Source organism: Rhinolophus sinicus, chromosome 2 (assembly GCF_057876585.1).
Source record: "Rhinolophus sinicus isolate RSI-liver-muscle chromosome 2, RSI-T2T, whole genome shotgun sequence".
In the NCBI taxonomy this organism is placed as follows: Eukaryota; Metazoa; Chordata; class Mammalia; order Chiroptera; family Rhinolophidae; genus Rhinolophus; species Rhinolophus sinicus.
The window spans coordinates 30,748,611-30,764,637 of NC_142502.1; the positions used below are offsets into that span (position 1 = coordinate 30,748,611).

The following is a 16,027-nucleotide window of genomic DNA, read 5'->3' on the forward strand; positions in this document are numbered from 1 at the left end:
AACAGAAAATCCTCAAAATCATGAGAATTTAGAACTGATGACTGAATTTTCAGCTTGATGAGAACACTGAGAAAGACAATCAGGGGGAGGGTTTAAACATGTATTAACTAAATGAGAACAGGTTCTCACCAATGACAGCATGACAGCCATGACTCTAGCAGGCATGGGTGCTGCTGGGTTGCTGCAATGAGGCAGGACTGGACAAATATTGGGGGTAAGGTGGGCAGAGATTACAAGGAATCTTTATTTTGAGTCAAGGCAATTGAGAAGTGTCTACTGAATTAGAGAAATATCCTCAGAGGACATAGATTTTCTTTCTAGTTAATGTCCAGAATTAAAACCCACATGGCAATTTCACATCCTTATTCCACCCCAGGTGGAAATCCTAAATAGCAGGTCTGAGAGCACGGATGCCTTGAATGGAATTATTTCACACTTATGTGGAATTAAGGTTTCTGAGTTCTGACTAATGATACAAACCCTTTGATTTTTAACATTTTAGGCCCTAAATTTTTAAATATGTCTAATGCTGGATCATAGGAGAGAAGTTTGTTTCTCTGTTTCCAATAGATTTTTTAAAGTTATTGAGTCAAATGAATGTATCCTGTATAAAGAAATCTCTAAAGTCAGGGTGGCTTAATGAACACTATTTTCACACACAGATTCAATATTATTCTAGGTAACTTGGATCCTCACTGACTGTTTCAAATTTGCTACTGTGTGAATTACTCGGTTTTTAGATAAGTTGCGGAAGTGCCGATGAAAAAGAAATGCTCATTAGTTGTCTTAGCAGATTCAATTGTTATATCAGTTATGCATTTATATCATTTTGCCATTAACACTACACTGGTATAAAAATTTAAATTCCAATGATTATAGATATCAATAAGAAGTCAAAATTACTGTTTAATGACTTTCAAGTAACAGATGAAATAATAAAATACAAGATACACGGGAGTTAAAGTTTATAACTTGATTGACACTATATTTTATCGGGCCTTTTGAATATAATATGTACATTGCTAATATTTGCCCAATCCTTTATGTAGGAAATAAAAACTCAAAAATGACCTTGACAGAATTCCTTATGTATTTTGGTTCATCCAATTACACAAAGCAAATATTAAATAAGACAGACTAAAGAGAATACATGACCACATTTCTAAACAAACACTCATTAGAAATGCCTTAATGTTTAATCACATTATTGCAAGATTCACAGTGTTTAACTATACGATTTATTGACTAATAGCAGTGGCGTCAAAAGAATATTGCTACTATAAGGTCTCAAAAACTAATAAAGAAAAATAAATTACTATGAATGATATTAAAAATATGAAAGGGAAGAATAATAAAAAGGAAAAGAACATTTACAATAAAGAAAAATAATAAATTATGTAGGTAAAAGTTGGAAAGCATTATTTTTATTAGCATGACAAGTAACAAAAATATAAATGATTATTGCTCGTTTGAGGGCAAGTTAGAATTCTATTTATCACCCTGTGTACTGTGTTTCATTATGCTATTTACACATTAAGTACATTAAATATGTGGTTAAAATTTTTAAAGAGAAAATTGCAACTGTGGGCATGCTTAGTACCTTATACTTATCAATAAGTAGTTTATAAGCACCTCTTATAAGCACCCTAACTGTGTCAACAGTAAGAGTAAAATATAATCTTATGTAATTGAAGATTGAACATTAAATTTGATTTAAAAATTAAGTTTTAAGCTCTGGGGACTATACTATAGAAATTAAGCCAAGGGACACATCAGAATAGACTACAATGTGCTTAATTTGAAGACAGACCTTTTAATTCCCAAATTCTGACCTGCTATCTTCTCCCAGTTTGATTTCAGAAACTCCAGCACACCATTAGAACCTAATTCTGGGCAATTAAAAAAAAAATCCCACATGGCATCTGCATTTAAGCAGATATTCAGACATTATCTCAAACTAAATAGGGGAAGTAATTTTATTTTTTTTATTGACATTTTCTTCTCTATTCAACTTTCCTATCTCTCATGGAAATACAAATATCTTGTCAATTCTGAAAATCTAGGCCATACTAGCCCGTCTAGATTCTACAATCAGTGTTTGGAGATGGGAGGCAGCAATCTGCATTTAGTGATCAGCTACTACACACCAGCTATTACCTATGTGAAAAACATGAAATATTGTGCTTAAAAGAGTGAGAGTGAAATACTCAGGGGGTTCTTTGTGGTTGGTTATCCATGTTTCTGTCCCCTGGAGACTACGGTCCACTTAAATTTTTATTCTGGAGACATTCGTTTCTGGGAAAAGGAAGTAGAAATAAAACAAAACGCTACAGTCACCAAGTAGTGAAACGGGAGCATCAGGCTATGGGAGCAGGATGTAGAGAGCAGAGGCCCACGAGGCTGGGGCTGTTCAGTTCATATCTCACCCAGTTTTTACGCTGAGGGGCAATGGAACTGGCCAGGGCACTGCTCACCACACTCTGCACCCTGGCATATCCCACCCAGAGGGGCACCTTTTTCTAACTTCCTCAGTGACTACGTGGGCTAGCGGAGGGCCTAAACATATTCTTCTCATGAGGAAGCAAAATATACAGGAAGAAAAGAGAAGGCTCCTCAGAAATGTGATTATTTAATTTAAAATTTGAATTTTGAGCAGAAGAATGATTGTTTTTCAGAAACCAAGAGACTAAATGAAATGGAGTAACAGTGCAGGAGAGACCAGTGGCTATGATGGAATAAAGACCAGAGACGATGATGGAATAAAGAGAAGAAGATAAAAGAAAGCCTGTGAATTCAGCAGAAGACTCTTCACTTTAGCAGGGCGGCACCCTTCCATAACCACACCAACACAGGTCTTCAGTTACTTACTTCCCTTCAGTGCTTTGCACTTATTGTACCACTCACCTTGCTCAGTGGGTATAAGCCAGGAAGGAGGGGCACAGAATCTGAAGAAGACCAGATCTCAGAAACAACAGGTAAGGGAGAGGATGAGAGGCAGTCATGAGACTACAAATGGATAATTCACTGCAAGTCGTTTGCTGGAACAGAGAGCCCCTCACTTCTTCACTCTTGCACAGAGCACCTGTCAACCAGAACGAAGTGCCCCCAGCCTTCCCCACTAAAAACATCACTTTCTGGGACAAATCCGTCTTCTTTGTGTTTGCTGTTAGCCATTTAATAAATCAGTGTTCCCCTTTAGCACTTATTTGCTATACTTTTTCAGAATTTAATTATTTGTTACATGTTGTATGGAGAGAAGGAATCATGATAACAAGGTAATACATTATCACTCATCCTAGCTCTATGTTTGAGGTTAGCTAGCCTATCATGCATGAGCATTGGTCGTGAGAAAAAGCACACATTTCATGTCAGCATAAAATCGAGTCTCCTAAGTGTAAAGTGATAGTATTAAATTTGTGTGAAATTAACAGCTCTTTAACATAAAATACTAGAAGTTTGTAAGAATAAAGCAATGATAGCAGTGAGATATTTTGTTGGTACAAAATATTGTAAATAGGCATGAAGGATGTCAACTAGAATGATATTCATTCATTCAGCATTTCATTCAATCGCTACTTGCCCGGAACTGGCTGGATGCTGAAAAATAGTCACCCAATAAAACATAGATCAGATGAAAATGGTGAACTTGGACCTTAGGGTCTTTAAAATAGAAAATTATCTATGAGAAGATGGATACAGAATTTAGTTTAGATTTTAAAAGTAGGTTTGTTTTGAAAGGATTACTTAAGCATAGAGAAATTACTGCAATAACTGTTATCACTATTTTGAATAAGAACAAAAGAGAACATGGCATTGGTAGAGTTCATTCCAGATAGACCAGAAGAGTAATAATTGCTGATGGAATATGATGTTTTTATTACGACCACAAAATAAACCCTCTAAGATTGTGGTGGATATAAAAAATATCCTGGAGATCCAAGTAAGTATTTGTGCCCAATACCAAAGGAAAAACAAAAAACAAAACTGATCTGTTTCTTCAACACCAATTATTTACCCATATTTCATTACAGTCAAATGTTGAATCAAGTTATTTTTTTCCTGAAATTCTGATGTACTGGGGAGATTCTGTGTGAAACCAAAGGAGTAAATGACGGTTCTGCACGTTTTAACTCACCATGTGATTCCTATGAAGTGTTTTTTGACCGAAAACAGTATTATCAAGGTTTATCACATAACTTACAAAATGTTGTTACATGTAAAAGATGAAGATTTGTCAATATTGAAGATACTTCAATAATGTGCTATACTTGGAATCCCAAACGTCTACAATGTTAGTTCCAAATTTACTTTGAACAATGACAGTAGCCAAAGGTTGCTTTGAAGGCAAAGGTTTCAATTGATAAAAATAGTATAAATATTAATAGCTTAGAACCATATGATCTGATGTGTTTTGTAACACTTTATAGTCAAACTTCACATATAACAAATTTATGTGCAATTATAAGAAATGGTGTTAATTTTCAAGGCACTTTCTTTCTGATGACATTTAGGATAATAGTGATAAATCTTCCTGCCCAGAAAGAATCTTTTGTTTGACTGTTTTTTCTTCTGGGAGTTGGAGCAACAGATCTTCTTGGCATCTGTGATAATTTCAAGATCCTAATCAGTAGTGGTAAGTAATGGGTGACTGAGAAGAGTTCTGCTGTGATTATAGTACACTGAGTTTATTTTGGATAACATTTAAAAGGAGCCTTTGAAAATAACTCAAAGCACATTTTCGAACTTAATAAGATTTCCCAGAGCTCATTTAAATTTGGGAAATTTAGTTCAGGTACTTATTGAAGCAGGTGGATCTCCATTCTCAGTACATAACACTGTTTGTTTCTTACCAGTTTTGTAGCTTCATGTGCAAGACCTTTGGCTTCTTTGGCAATTTTCTCAGCTTCATCAATATAGTCCTTAATATTGCTGTAAGCTTTGAAGGCTGCAGTGGCATTGAAGGAGATGTTTTTAGCCTCATCAAGGATTCTGTTTGATTTACCAAAAAAAGAACATCAGAGTAATAGATACTTGAATGAAGAACACCCTGCTTATAACAAATACGGCTTCTAAATAAGTATGACCAATATAATTATGATAATTGCATATCATAATGAGCTATCTATTTACTGTATTATGTTGTAGTTTTCAATTTAAACTTATATTCCTAAATAATTCAGCTATGAAATACTACTAACATATCATTAAATACCCATACCATCCCTCCAAAGCTTCTGCAACCACGTGCACCATGGAAGTGTGTGCAGTAAGATCCTTTATGTCATCTGTGAAGCATGTGACACATTTCAGAGCACTCGTATCACATTGCGAGAATGAATTTCACAAAGATAGCTCTAGGCTAGGTGCACTTCCTGTGAGGATAAATGAATCTCAAGGTGAAATAGCTTGTCTCAGGCCACATGTCCAACATGTCACTACTTAAGGACTCGGAGCCCGCATCTGCTGACTTCCAGCTTACTGTTCCCTCTACCGGCCTTCATGCTAAGTTGGCAAAAGTTTGTTATAAAATGAACTGTATATGCATCATGCCCAAGGTCTTCAAACATCAATATTTTCCTTTGTATCAATGAGTATTACATATTGGAACAGAACTTTATACATGTCATATATTAAATACAGATTTCTTTGGGAAATTTAGTCTTGGGGCTAATTGTACCTATATAATTACACAGAAAGCATACCAGTTATACCTTGAAGGCTGTTCATAAGTCAAACACACCTAACCACTTGCCCCTTCCTCCTCTGACCCATGTAAGAATCCCAGCTATAGTCAGTTATTATTTCACAGATGAATATATAGCATGTCCCCGGAGTTTTAAAAAAAAGAACAAAAAAACAACAGACTTAAATACTATGTATGGGGCCACATTTTCTCAGGCCACCCTATAATCAAAACAATAAATAGTTTTGATTCTATTAAAAATATAAAACTAAAATGTGAAGTGGAATGTGTCTTTATACATTATTATTTAAAATGCTAATAAGGCAACCACTGTGCTCTCTAATAATGAACAAAAACCATTTTTTTCTAAGTGTAGCCTAGGGCTATGTTCACTCCCTACCAAGACATATTTGAATCCACTTTGAACTCATACTTTTGATGCTGCTCCAGAGCCTTGCCCAAACCCTTCTAATTAGACTCTTCCACAGAGAGACCATGTAGTGCGTATGTTCACAATTTCAGCAATCAAGATTTGAAAGTGATTCTCTACCATTTGTGTTCATCAAAACTTTTGGACAATTGTCAAGATGCATAGACATTTCCAACAACAAATGACATACCCGTCAAGGACAGCCGATGAGTCATTCAACTGAGCCGCGTGGCTCTCAGCCTGGGACACCCTCTCAGCAAGGTTCCTATCTTTTATTTCTTGGGAGAGGTCATCTATTTTATCTTTCAGCTCCTCAGACATGGGTGGCAATTTAGTTTGAATGTCTTCAACATACTGTTATGGATAGAAGAGGGAATTTTCAGTAAATGAATCCCAGCCTCCTCTCATTTACTAGGCTCTCTCTGAGACATAATTACACATTCTTAGTTTTCTCTGAAACTTCAAATTTACTAACATAGCAAAAAGACAATAGAAGATAAAAGCTGTTATTTAATGAAAGAAATTAGGAAATACACGTATATGAAGCCAATTTAACCAAGAAGAACCTATCTTTAAAAAAACGCTAATTCATAGGTACAAATGCATAAATAATTGTTATTAAGCTCTTTTAGACCAATTAGGCTTCTATTGCCATATGTCACAGTGTCTGCTGCATTAGACAGTTTGTTAAGTCTGTTGTAGATTTACATTTCTATTTTAACTAATGTTATATGAATATTGAAGCAGATTGTAAATGCTGTCCTAGGAATAAGAAGTGAGCTTCATCACGGGGGGTGGGGTGGGGTGGGTACAGGTTTGTAGGCATGGATGTGTACCCTCACAGACATTCCTGTTTATTGGAAGAACAATATGAAGTTCTAACTGTTGCCCCTAGGTGGGCACGGTCACAAGAGAATAAGGCAAAACCAATTTCACACCCTCAAGAAAAAAAAAATAGTATGTGCTTACATGACTGAGGTTTCTCATTGGATCCCATGTATGAAAGCCTATGTCATTATCATCTTGTTTTGACTTTGGGTTTTATCCAATACTCACGTCTATGACTGAGTTGATTTCATTTGCGAGACGGTTGGCTTCATCAAGTATGTCATTGCCTTCTTTTAAAGTGTTCTCAGTTTGCCTTTTGCCACTTTCAATAGCCTCTTTCTTTTTCTGTAGTAAAGTATGAACAAAACATCAAAATGCCTTAGGGTAAAACCCGACCCAGCCCTGTATTCCCGACCTCCCTGAGCTGTCTGAACAAAAGCGTAGCCAACAAGGTATGTCATATTGACAGTAAGGCTAGATGAGAGTAATATAAGCTATCCAGCCAGTCCTCCAAGAGTTATTTTATTTATATGCTTGTAGAGGTACTTTCTTCATCCCACTGTGAGAGAGTCATCCAAGAGAAGAAAAGTTATGTGATGGTAGTTGAAGAATTAAAAACTATTTTTAAAGTAAGATGAACATCCATTTTTAAACTAAAATGTGAATCCTGAATATGTATGACTGAACATGTGGCAGTACACTGAATGACATCGGAACTAGATATTGAATTCCGGAATGTATGTCCAAATGAGTAAGTATTTGGTGAGTATAAACATAGGCAGGTTTATTCTACGGGAGTTATGTAAAAAATGGAAGAAATGGGATATTTAAAGGAATTTAGGGGAATCACTTTTCAAAAAAAAAGAGAAACTATCACATGGAAGAATAAACTTAATAGACTGTTACATAAGAAGAGAGCAGACTCTGAATTTTCTTTGAAACTGATAGCTTGTCTAAGAACTACATGAAACTCATTTCTAGCCTAGGAGAGTAAAATCATCAACAGAGAAATAATGCTGTTTCTGTATTCGGAATATAATTTTGCCTATTTTATTTCTTTTTACTTCTGACTCATTTGTATTCTTCCAATCACCTTTTGACCCGTGAATTTAATTGTATCAATTACATTTTTAATTCTGTTATTTATGTTTTTATATAAATAATAATGCTACTTTATATAATCATTTCAATCTCAATATATGCCAGGTAGTTTACAAACTTTTCTCATTTAATTCTACACTAACTCTATGGGACCTGTGTTTATCACCTTTTAAAAGAATGGGAAAGTGAACAAGTTCAGCGATTTACCCAAGGTCACAGTTAATACTATGTAGTTAGGATTTGAGTCCTGTCTGCTTAATGACAGAGCCTGGGTCTTAAGCTGTGAAAACACTGACTCTCCTATGGTAGAAATCACATTTCTTACTTGCACTGGGATAGCACTAATTTCATACCCTTCTTTTCCTGCCTTTTCCCCAACAACTTTAATGTGCTGCCAGGTGTTTATACCTGTATCTATATCTATATCTATGTATCTTGTTCCTGCCTCTGAGCCTTTACACTTGCAATTCTCTCAACCATGCGCTTTTCCCGAGTCCTCTAGCTTACTTCCTCCTCCATTCGCTGCTCATGGTCACTTCTCTGATCACCTATCTAAAATAACACTTATTTTCTATATTCTAGAGTACAGTGACTACAAACTAGATTCTGGCAACAGCCTGCCTGGACTGGCATCCCAGCTCTGCCTACTCACAAGCTATGAAATCTGGGGCAAGTAATTCAGCCTCCTTATGTGAAATACTTAGTCCCTTGCTACTCAAAATGTGGACCATTGACCAGTGACATCAACATAGCCTGGAAGCGTGTTAGCAATATACAATCTCAAAGCCTTTTTTGGAACTATCAACCCCGAATCTGCATTTTACAACAACCCCTGATGACATACACCGTAAAATTTGAGAAGAACTGGCTTAGAATACTGCCTTAGAACACAGTAACAGGATGCAATTGTCGACTGTTTTAAATATCTTACTTCGTTCCTCTTCTGAGCACTCATTTTTCTAAGTTATATTCTGTTGGATGGCCTTAAACCATATAAACGGAGATAATATTATTTTATTTTTTGCATAGATTGAACCATCTTGATAACTTCTTCAGGGAGTTACTAAAAGCACATGTTATTTAATAAAAATCAGTGACACCAATTCATCACAAAATTCATCACAAAATGCTAGTGGGAATGCACAGCCTATTGAAGTATGTAGCTGATGAAGGATAATACATTGGATGCATCATGCAATGTCACTGAACATGTCACTTATTATGTATGTCAGTCCATGCTTCAGAGTTTATGGCCTTATTGTATACTACTTATTTATTGCTTTAGTGAATATCTCCCTCAATATCCATAAAAACAGTTTTATGCATCATTGTATCTCCAATATTAGGAGTTTCCTGAATAAATATTTTTGCATTAATAAATGAAATGAGAGTCCATTCCTGGGACTTGCACTGGTGACACTTGGCTCACCAGCTACTCCCATCACTGGCTAATGCAGAGGAAATTTCAAATATGTCATTCCCTCTTCAGGGACAAAAAACATAGGGTTAGTCTTGATGCCCTTGATTAATAGTCATATTTTATTTTTCAAGAGTCTGTTTTACATAACTTCCAGTTTTAGCCATTAGATTTTGAATGAACTGATTTCATGTTATACCATATACAGGCATTCAAGAATTTTTTTCAACATGACTTGTTTGTATTAATGAATCAAGTAATTTAAAATGCTGTACCAATACAAGAGAGAATATTTCCACACATATATTAAGTGAAGAGCTACATACATTTTGGTTTCAATTAAGTAGTGAGTTAGAATCTTTTTATCAAAGCTCTATTCAAGTTACTTTAGGGGACCGATTGTTACGCAATATCAAAATGTATTCTTTATCATACTAAAGCAGAAATAATGATCAAGAGATTAAGGAGATTTCAGAGGTGGCTAACTTTCACATCAGACACTGATAAAATTTAGCTTTGAATCAACGAAAGATGGAGATTTGGAGCTCCCAAATATTAATAAAAGTAAACACATAACATGCATTTCTGTTTGTTTGATGGCACTTAATAATTTGTTGGAGAAAAAATGTTCTGTTCTGTCCTAGGCCCTGGGGATAGAGTGAACAGAAGATATGCTCCTCATGGCTTGTCTGGATTAGGGAGAAAAAGAATAAGTATATTAATGTACAGTTTTAAGTAATGATGAGTGATATAAAGTTAAATACAGGGAGGGAATGAATAGAGAATGATACAGGATATAAAATTCCTAAGGTAGGAAGCTTTGGGTGTTTGAGGAACAGAAAGGAGGCCCACGTATAGAAAATTATTCTCCGAAAGTATGTCGTAAGCATAATTAAGTGATTCTGTTTGGATACCAAAGTTGATTATATTTCTATTTTTGACATCTAATTAGATCTTAATTCATTCCAGAGCTCTGTAAGAATAACACATTGTGTGAGTGTGTAGGGAAATTAAAAACCTGCCAAAACGACCTTCCTGTCTATCTTTTATCTAAGCATCTCACTCTTCACTTTCTTCACAATACTTCCTTTGATAAGGTTATAATGGTAGATTTGGAGACTGACTGTCCAATACACGTTCCCTTGCTTAACTGAATTGCTCATCTTCTCTTTGCCCATTGGCCCGACGTTCCCTCTGCCTTCTCTTCGCTGCTGGAAATGCCCTTCTGGCCCTGCTGGCTTCTAGAAGGCCGCATTCAAAGCCTCCCATGGTCTGACTCCAAATACTGTTTCCAGAGGTATCTTCTGCTACAGACTTTTATGTAGCTTATGAATGAGTTTTACGGCTCTATTTGACATTTCCTAAGATCACCTTATACTTTGTGAAGTCTGTGTTTAGTCTCATGCTGCTTCATCATTTCTGAGAATCTTTTGCTGATTCTCCCAAACCATGTTAATCACAGGATTACATACAGTGAAAGGTTAATGCCTGAATTTTTAGGAGACAGTAAGTTTTATGAGGCCAGGAATTATTCCTATTCAATCTCAAACTTCCGTGATATGGTAGGTGTCTGACAGACGTTTAAATATTATCCCATCATACTTTCCTAGCCTCATGTCACACTATTTTTCCAATATGAAACCAATTCTCCAGTTTACACAAACCACTCTTAAGTCCCAAAATGTAATTTTAATCCATGATTCCAGTATTTCATTTGCATACAAAAGCTTGTAGGGTTAAAATAAAATTCCTTAGATTAGTCTCAGAATGCAATTCTCTTAAAACTCAAAGTCCGAATCCTCTCAATCTTTGCTGGCTTTCTAACCCCTCACTTGTTCACTTCTTCATTCCAGTCATATTAAATTTTCCCCCAAATGTCTTACTTTTCTTTCCCTTGTGTCTTAGCATGTGTTATCCCCTAATTTCCGGAATGTCCTTCCTCTTCTATTTTGACTAGCTAGTGCCCACACTTCAAGACATAACACATGTGTCAGGTCCTCTGTGAAGCCCATCCTGAACCCAGGGGTGATTTAGATGCCCTTCCTTTGCTTGCTTCTATAATTACTCTAGTGTATAGAATGGTTTATTTGTGTGTACCTCCCACTAAATACAAGTCACCTAAAGTCATCAGAAATGCTTTATTGTTAATATTAATGGTTCTCAAACTTAAGGCAGCATCTGAATAACTGGAGATATTTTTAGAACACTGATTGCTGGGCCCTACTCTCAGTTTCTGAGTTGATAGTTTTGTGTGGCACCTGAGAATTTTCATTTTTAATAAGTTTCTAGGTGATGCCAATGTTATTATTCCAAGGACCACACCATGAAGATCAACCCTCCCCCCACACCCTAGATTCAGGTGAAATTATCAATTTTGTGTTTAGCAGGGACTTTATAAATGTTAATAATAAAAATTATATGCTTACCTCCTTAAAAATAAACAAAAAAAAATATTTGAGTTGGGCCTTAATTATATCATCTTCTTGGTGGAAACACCAAGAAGGTATTTATTAAAGGTACAATGAAGGTATTTATTAAAAAAACCTCATTATTCAATCAAATGGATACAATGTGTCAATTGTTCTTAAACCTGTATGCACATCAGATTAACCCGGGGAGAATTTTGGAATATGGACTCTGGGTCCCACCCCAAACCAACCAACTCAGACTCTGGGGGAGAGCCCAGGGAACACGCCTGTTTAACAAACTCTCCAGGTGATTTTTTTAGCCCATCTAGTACCAACCTTGGTAATCAACTTCAACCTTGGTGAACAACCTTAACTAAGCTGTGCCTTACTCATGTTAATCAGTTTATTTACTCCAGTAAGTTTTAACAAGCCTTTACTTAAGCATGGCATCACAAATTAAAATCTGGAAAGGACTACTTAGAACTTTAATACTGACTACATAAGCTCTGGGTATCTCTGGGGGGGGGGGGGTCCCAAGAATGATGACATCTAATTTTAAACATCACTAAAAAGAAGGAATAGCTGAATGCCCTATTTCCTGTGCCACCATAACTCTTCTTGAAATACTTCCCAGATGCTTATTATACTTTCCACATAGATAATTTTAATTTCTTAAACTGTTGCCATAGAATGAAGAGGTGTACCTCCAGGTAAGTTATACCACTGGTGTGTAACCTAGTAAGATGAATCATGTTGGAACCTATGACATGACAATGGTCCAGCATCCTGCCTCACGGGATGGTGCTTTTTCTTTAATTTTGCCAGCATATCAGTAGACTCCAAATTGGTTCAGATTAGACACACTGAAGAAAAAATTAGTCTCTTCAATCTTTGATCAAAATGACAAGGCTAAGTCTCAGAAAAAAATACTTAAAAAATTAATTTTTCCTCTTCTTAATCCAAAGAAAAATGAAAAGAAACAAGTAGAAAAAAAATCTAGATTCATCTTATTCAACTGTCATTCCACAAACATATTTGAAAGCATAACATATGCCAGTTATGTTCAGTTATAGTTGAAGGTGAGATTATACGTTAAAAGAGATATAGGTCTGCTGCTGTTTTCATATCTGTTGGGGTTAAATACTTCTAAATTATTTTGAAAACAGCAAAGGTAAGTATGTTTCAGGAGGAAAGTTGTTTTCTAAATATCAGATACAGGTTTGGGCCATCATAAGTGCTGAATTTACACTTGGAAAAAGTGAGAGAGAGAGAGAGAGAGAGAGAGAGAGAGAGAGAGAGAGAGAGAGAGACAGACAGAGAGAGAGAGACAGAGAGAGAGAGAGACAGAGAGAGACAGAGAGACAGAGAGAGAGACAGAGACAGAGAGAGAGAGACAGAGAGAGAGAGAGAGAGAGAGAGAGAGAGAGAGAGAGAGAGAGAGAGAGAAATGTGGACAAATCTGTTTTAGTTCCAAACTCGTCAGCACTCTGACAAAGGCAGAGGCTGCCAATCAACTCTTGAGGAGAGAAGTACCTCTTGTCTGTGAGGAGAAGGAGGGAAAAATAACTCAGACTTGATCTATTCATGTTAGTCCCTTTTAAAATATCATTTACATAGACTGCATTGCAAAGAAAAAGAGAACCAAATTTTTCCAAGCTCTGGTCTTTCAATGAGCTGTTCCTTATGTGTCCAGATTTTATTAGAATATATTTGGCACTTCTGGGATTTATGACAGTCATTTCCAAAACATTTGGGTAGGTTGGGTAGATTATAAAATCATAATATTAGTAGATGAGGATACCCTGGATGTGCTCTAGTATCATGCCTTCCTATAGTTGGGGGACTGATGCTTAGAGAAATTAATTGACTTGCCCAAGCTTGCATTTCTGCTTAGTGGAACGGTTATTATTAAGACCAAGTTCTTTGACTCCCAGTAAAGAGCTCCTTCCACTGTGCCACAATGTTTTTAAAAATCTTCAGTAGTTTAGAAGTAAACTTTTACAATTTTTATTTGGTTTTATGGGCAATGGCCATTGATTAAAAATGAAAGATCATACCCTGTTCTGCTTTTTAGAAGTCTCCTTTCAGAGTTGTAATTCTTGATCTTGTAAATGTGCATCTACTTGACTTAGCCAGCCATGGTTACCCCCTCCCCCCCACCGCCACCCACACCCCTAGATTCAGATGAAAGAACCCCTAAGACTCACTTCCAAAGCAGTCATGTTTTTCTGGTTTGCTGTAGATAAGCGATTAGCTTCTCTGATTTTATCTGTGGCTTCTCTCAACAGGTCCCAAGCATCATCAAGCTTGTTTTTGTAGTCTGCCAATTTCTCCCGGAGATCCTTTTCCATTTCTTCATTTTTCTCTCGGGACTCTCCAAACAGCTTCTTCACTTTCTTCAGCAGGCCTTCTGCAGCTCTGCAAACACCCCAGCCCAATAATACACAATAAGCTCTTATCACTGGTTCAGGGTTTCTTGGTATTAAATGGTTATAAAGAGATGCTAACATGAAAACAATGGAAAAATAAGACAGTATTTAAAGAAAACCAAGTTGAAAACTGACACCTGAAAAGTGGCAAGACCACTTACAATTAAAATTAAAGCACAAGAAATCCACATTATTAATTGGTTAATGTAAATTTTCGGTTGGAAAGGATCTCAGGTTATTCTCATAATCTGACTGATGTACTGAGTTTTATGATTTACTTCACACACCAAAATAAAAAGCTACCTGAGTCAACATAATGAGATATTTTCTCTTATACTTTAAATATAAAGCATGAATATATTGTATCTTTGGTTAGAAACTGTGACCAGAACTCTATGGTATTGAAGTGCTAGTATAAAATCATGATTTTTATCTACTTTTCTTTTTCTTTCAACTGAGTCATCTGGGAGTTTCCTGGGTTTAACTTAATAGTTTTCCCAAAGTGATAATATCTGAGTCCTTAAGAAAATGTAAATACTTGAAAAAAAGTAGCTATTGAACTAATAGGCATAATAATCCTCTGAAGTACTTGTCAGAATGTTCCTGGACTTCATCCCTAACTTTTCTGATTCAGTAGGTCCAGGGTGGGGTGTGATAATCTGTATTTCTAACAAGTTCTCAGCTGTTGCCCATGTTGTTAGTTTAATATACATTATTTAAGTTTAATAACACCATCACTTTGAAGTTAGATGACTGTGAATGTAAAAACGTATTTTTTATTGAGTGTGTGGTCACATGAGTTAATTAGCATTGGTAAAATCCCTATTACCATTCCCAAACTCAAATTCGCAACCCTTATTTCAAAGTATTAATCATTTATCATTTGACAACTCTTAGTGTTTTGTGAGATGACAAAATATATGGGATGGCCTGCTAAATTCATTTATCGAAAGTATTTTGATTAAAAAAAAAACTTTGATAGCTTAAAAGTCTCTAATACAGTCAATTAATAAAGCATGCCCACTAGCCTAATTATAAAAGGTACTACACTAGAAAAAGATCATTTACTTGATTATTTACATATAGGCAAAAACATACTTTCAATCCATTTTAGAGCAAGATAAATTATAACTAAGTAAATAAAATAAATAGCAAACAGAGTATCAATGTGATGAAAATTTAGAAAACTCAAAACAATTTGGAAAGCTAAGTTATCAAGTTATCGAATGAAAACATAATAGAGTGTCTACTCACACCAACTCATCTTCAGCAACTTCTTTCTGTGGATCTAGATTTTTCCTCCTCAATTCTCTCATCATCTGATCAATCTCTTTCTGAAGTGCTTGCAAATTTCTCTCAAAGGCCTTGTCTTGACTTCCTAGAGTTTCATTTAGTTTTATAGCTTTTTCATTTACAGCTGTAGGGGATGAAACAAATTTTGCAAATTAGTAAACAAAATGCCACATGCAAAAATGCCACATAGCGTCTGTTCTTCTCCACTGTCTCCAAATGCAATGTAGTCTACCATGGTGTTCCTGCTGGGACACAGAGTCAGTGAATACAACCATCCTTAGCAAACAGGGAAATGTGACATATTTCTTCATATAATATTTCTTTTTGAGGGCCTGGTAATTAAAGCACGGCATTTCTTCCTCAAAAGGAAGAAATATAAAGAAAAAAAAAAGGGGCTCACATCCTTTTCAGGTAATGGGTGAAAATTGAGATATAGCC

At 35.8% G+C, this 16,027-nt stretch overlaps 1 protein-coding gene across 7 annotated transcripts in view; it reads right to left on the minus strand.

Annotated features, from left to right (window-relative positions):
- Nucleotides 1–16,027, minus strand: part of LAMA2 (laminin subunit alpha 2) — a 521,442-nt gene that overhangs the window by 90,792 nt on the left and 414,623 nt on the right. For all 7 annotated transcript variants that reach the window (XM_074333566.2, XM_074333563.2, XM_088795458.1 and 4 more), the window contains 5 exons: nucleotides 15,551–15,713; nucleotides 14,075–14,285; nucleotides 7,170–7,286; nucleotides 6,304–6,467; nucleotides 4,851–4,989 (listed from right to left, as the gene is read on the minus strand). In XM_074333566.2, coding sequence (XP_074189667.2) covers nucleotides 4,851–4,989; nucleotides 6,304–6,467; nucleotides 7,170–7,286; nucleotides 14,075–14,285; nucleotides 15,551–15,713 — 794 coding nt within the window. The remainder of the gene's footprint in view (nucleotides 1–4,850; nucleotides 4,990–6,303; nucleotides 6,468–7,169; nucleotides 7,287–14,074; nucleotides 14,286–15,550; nucleotides 15,714–16,027) is intronic.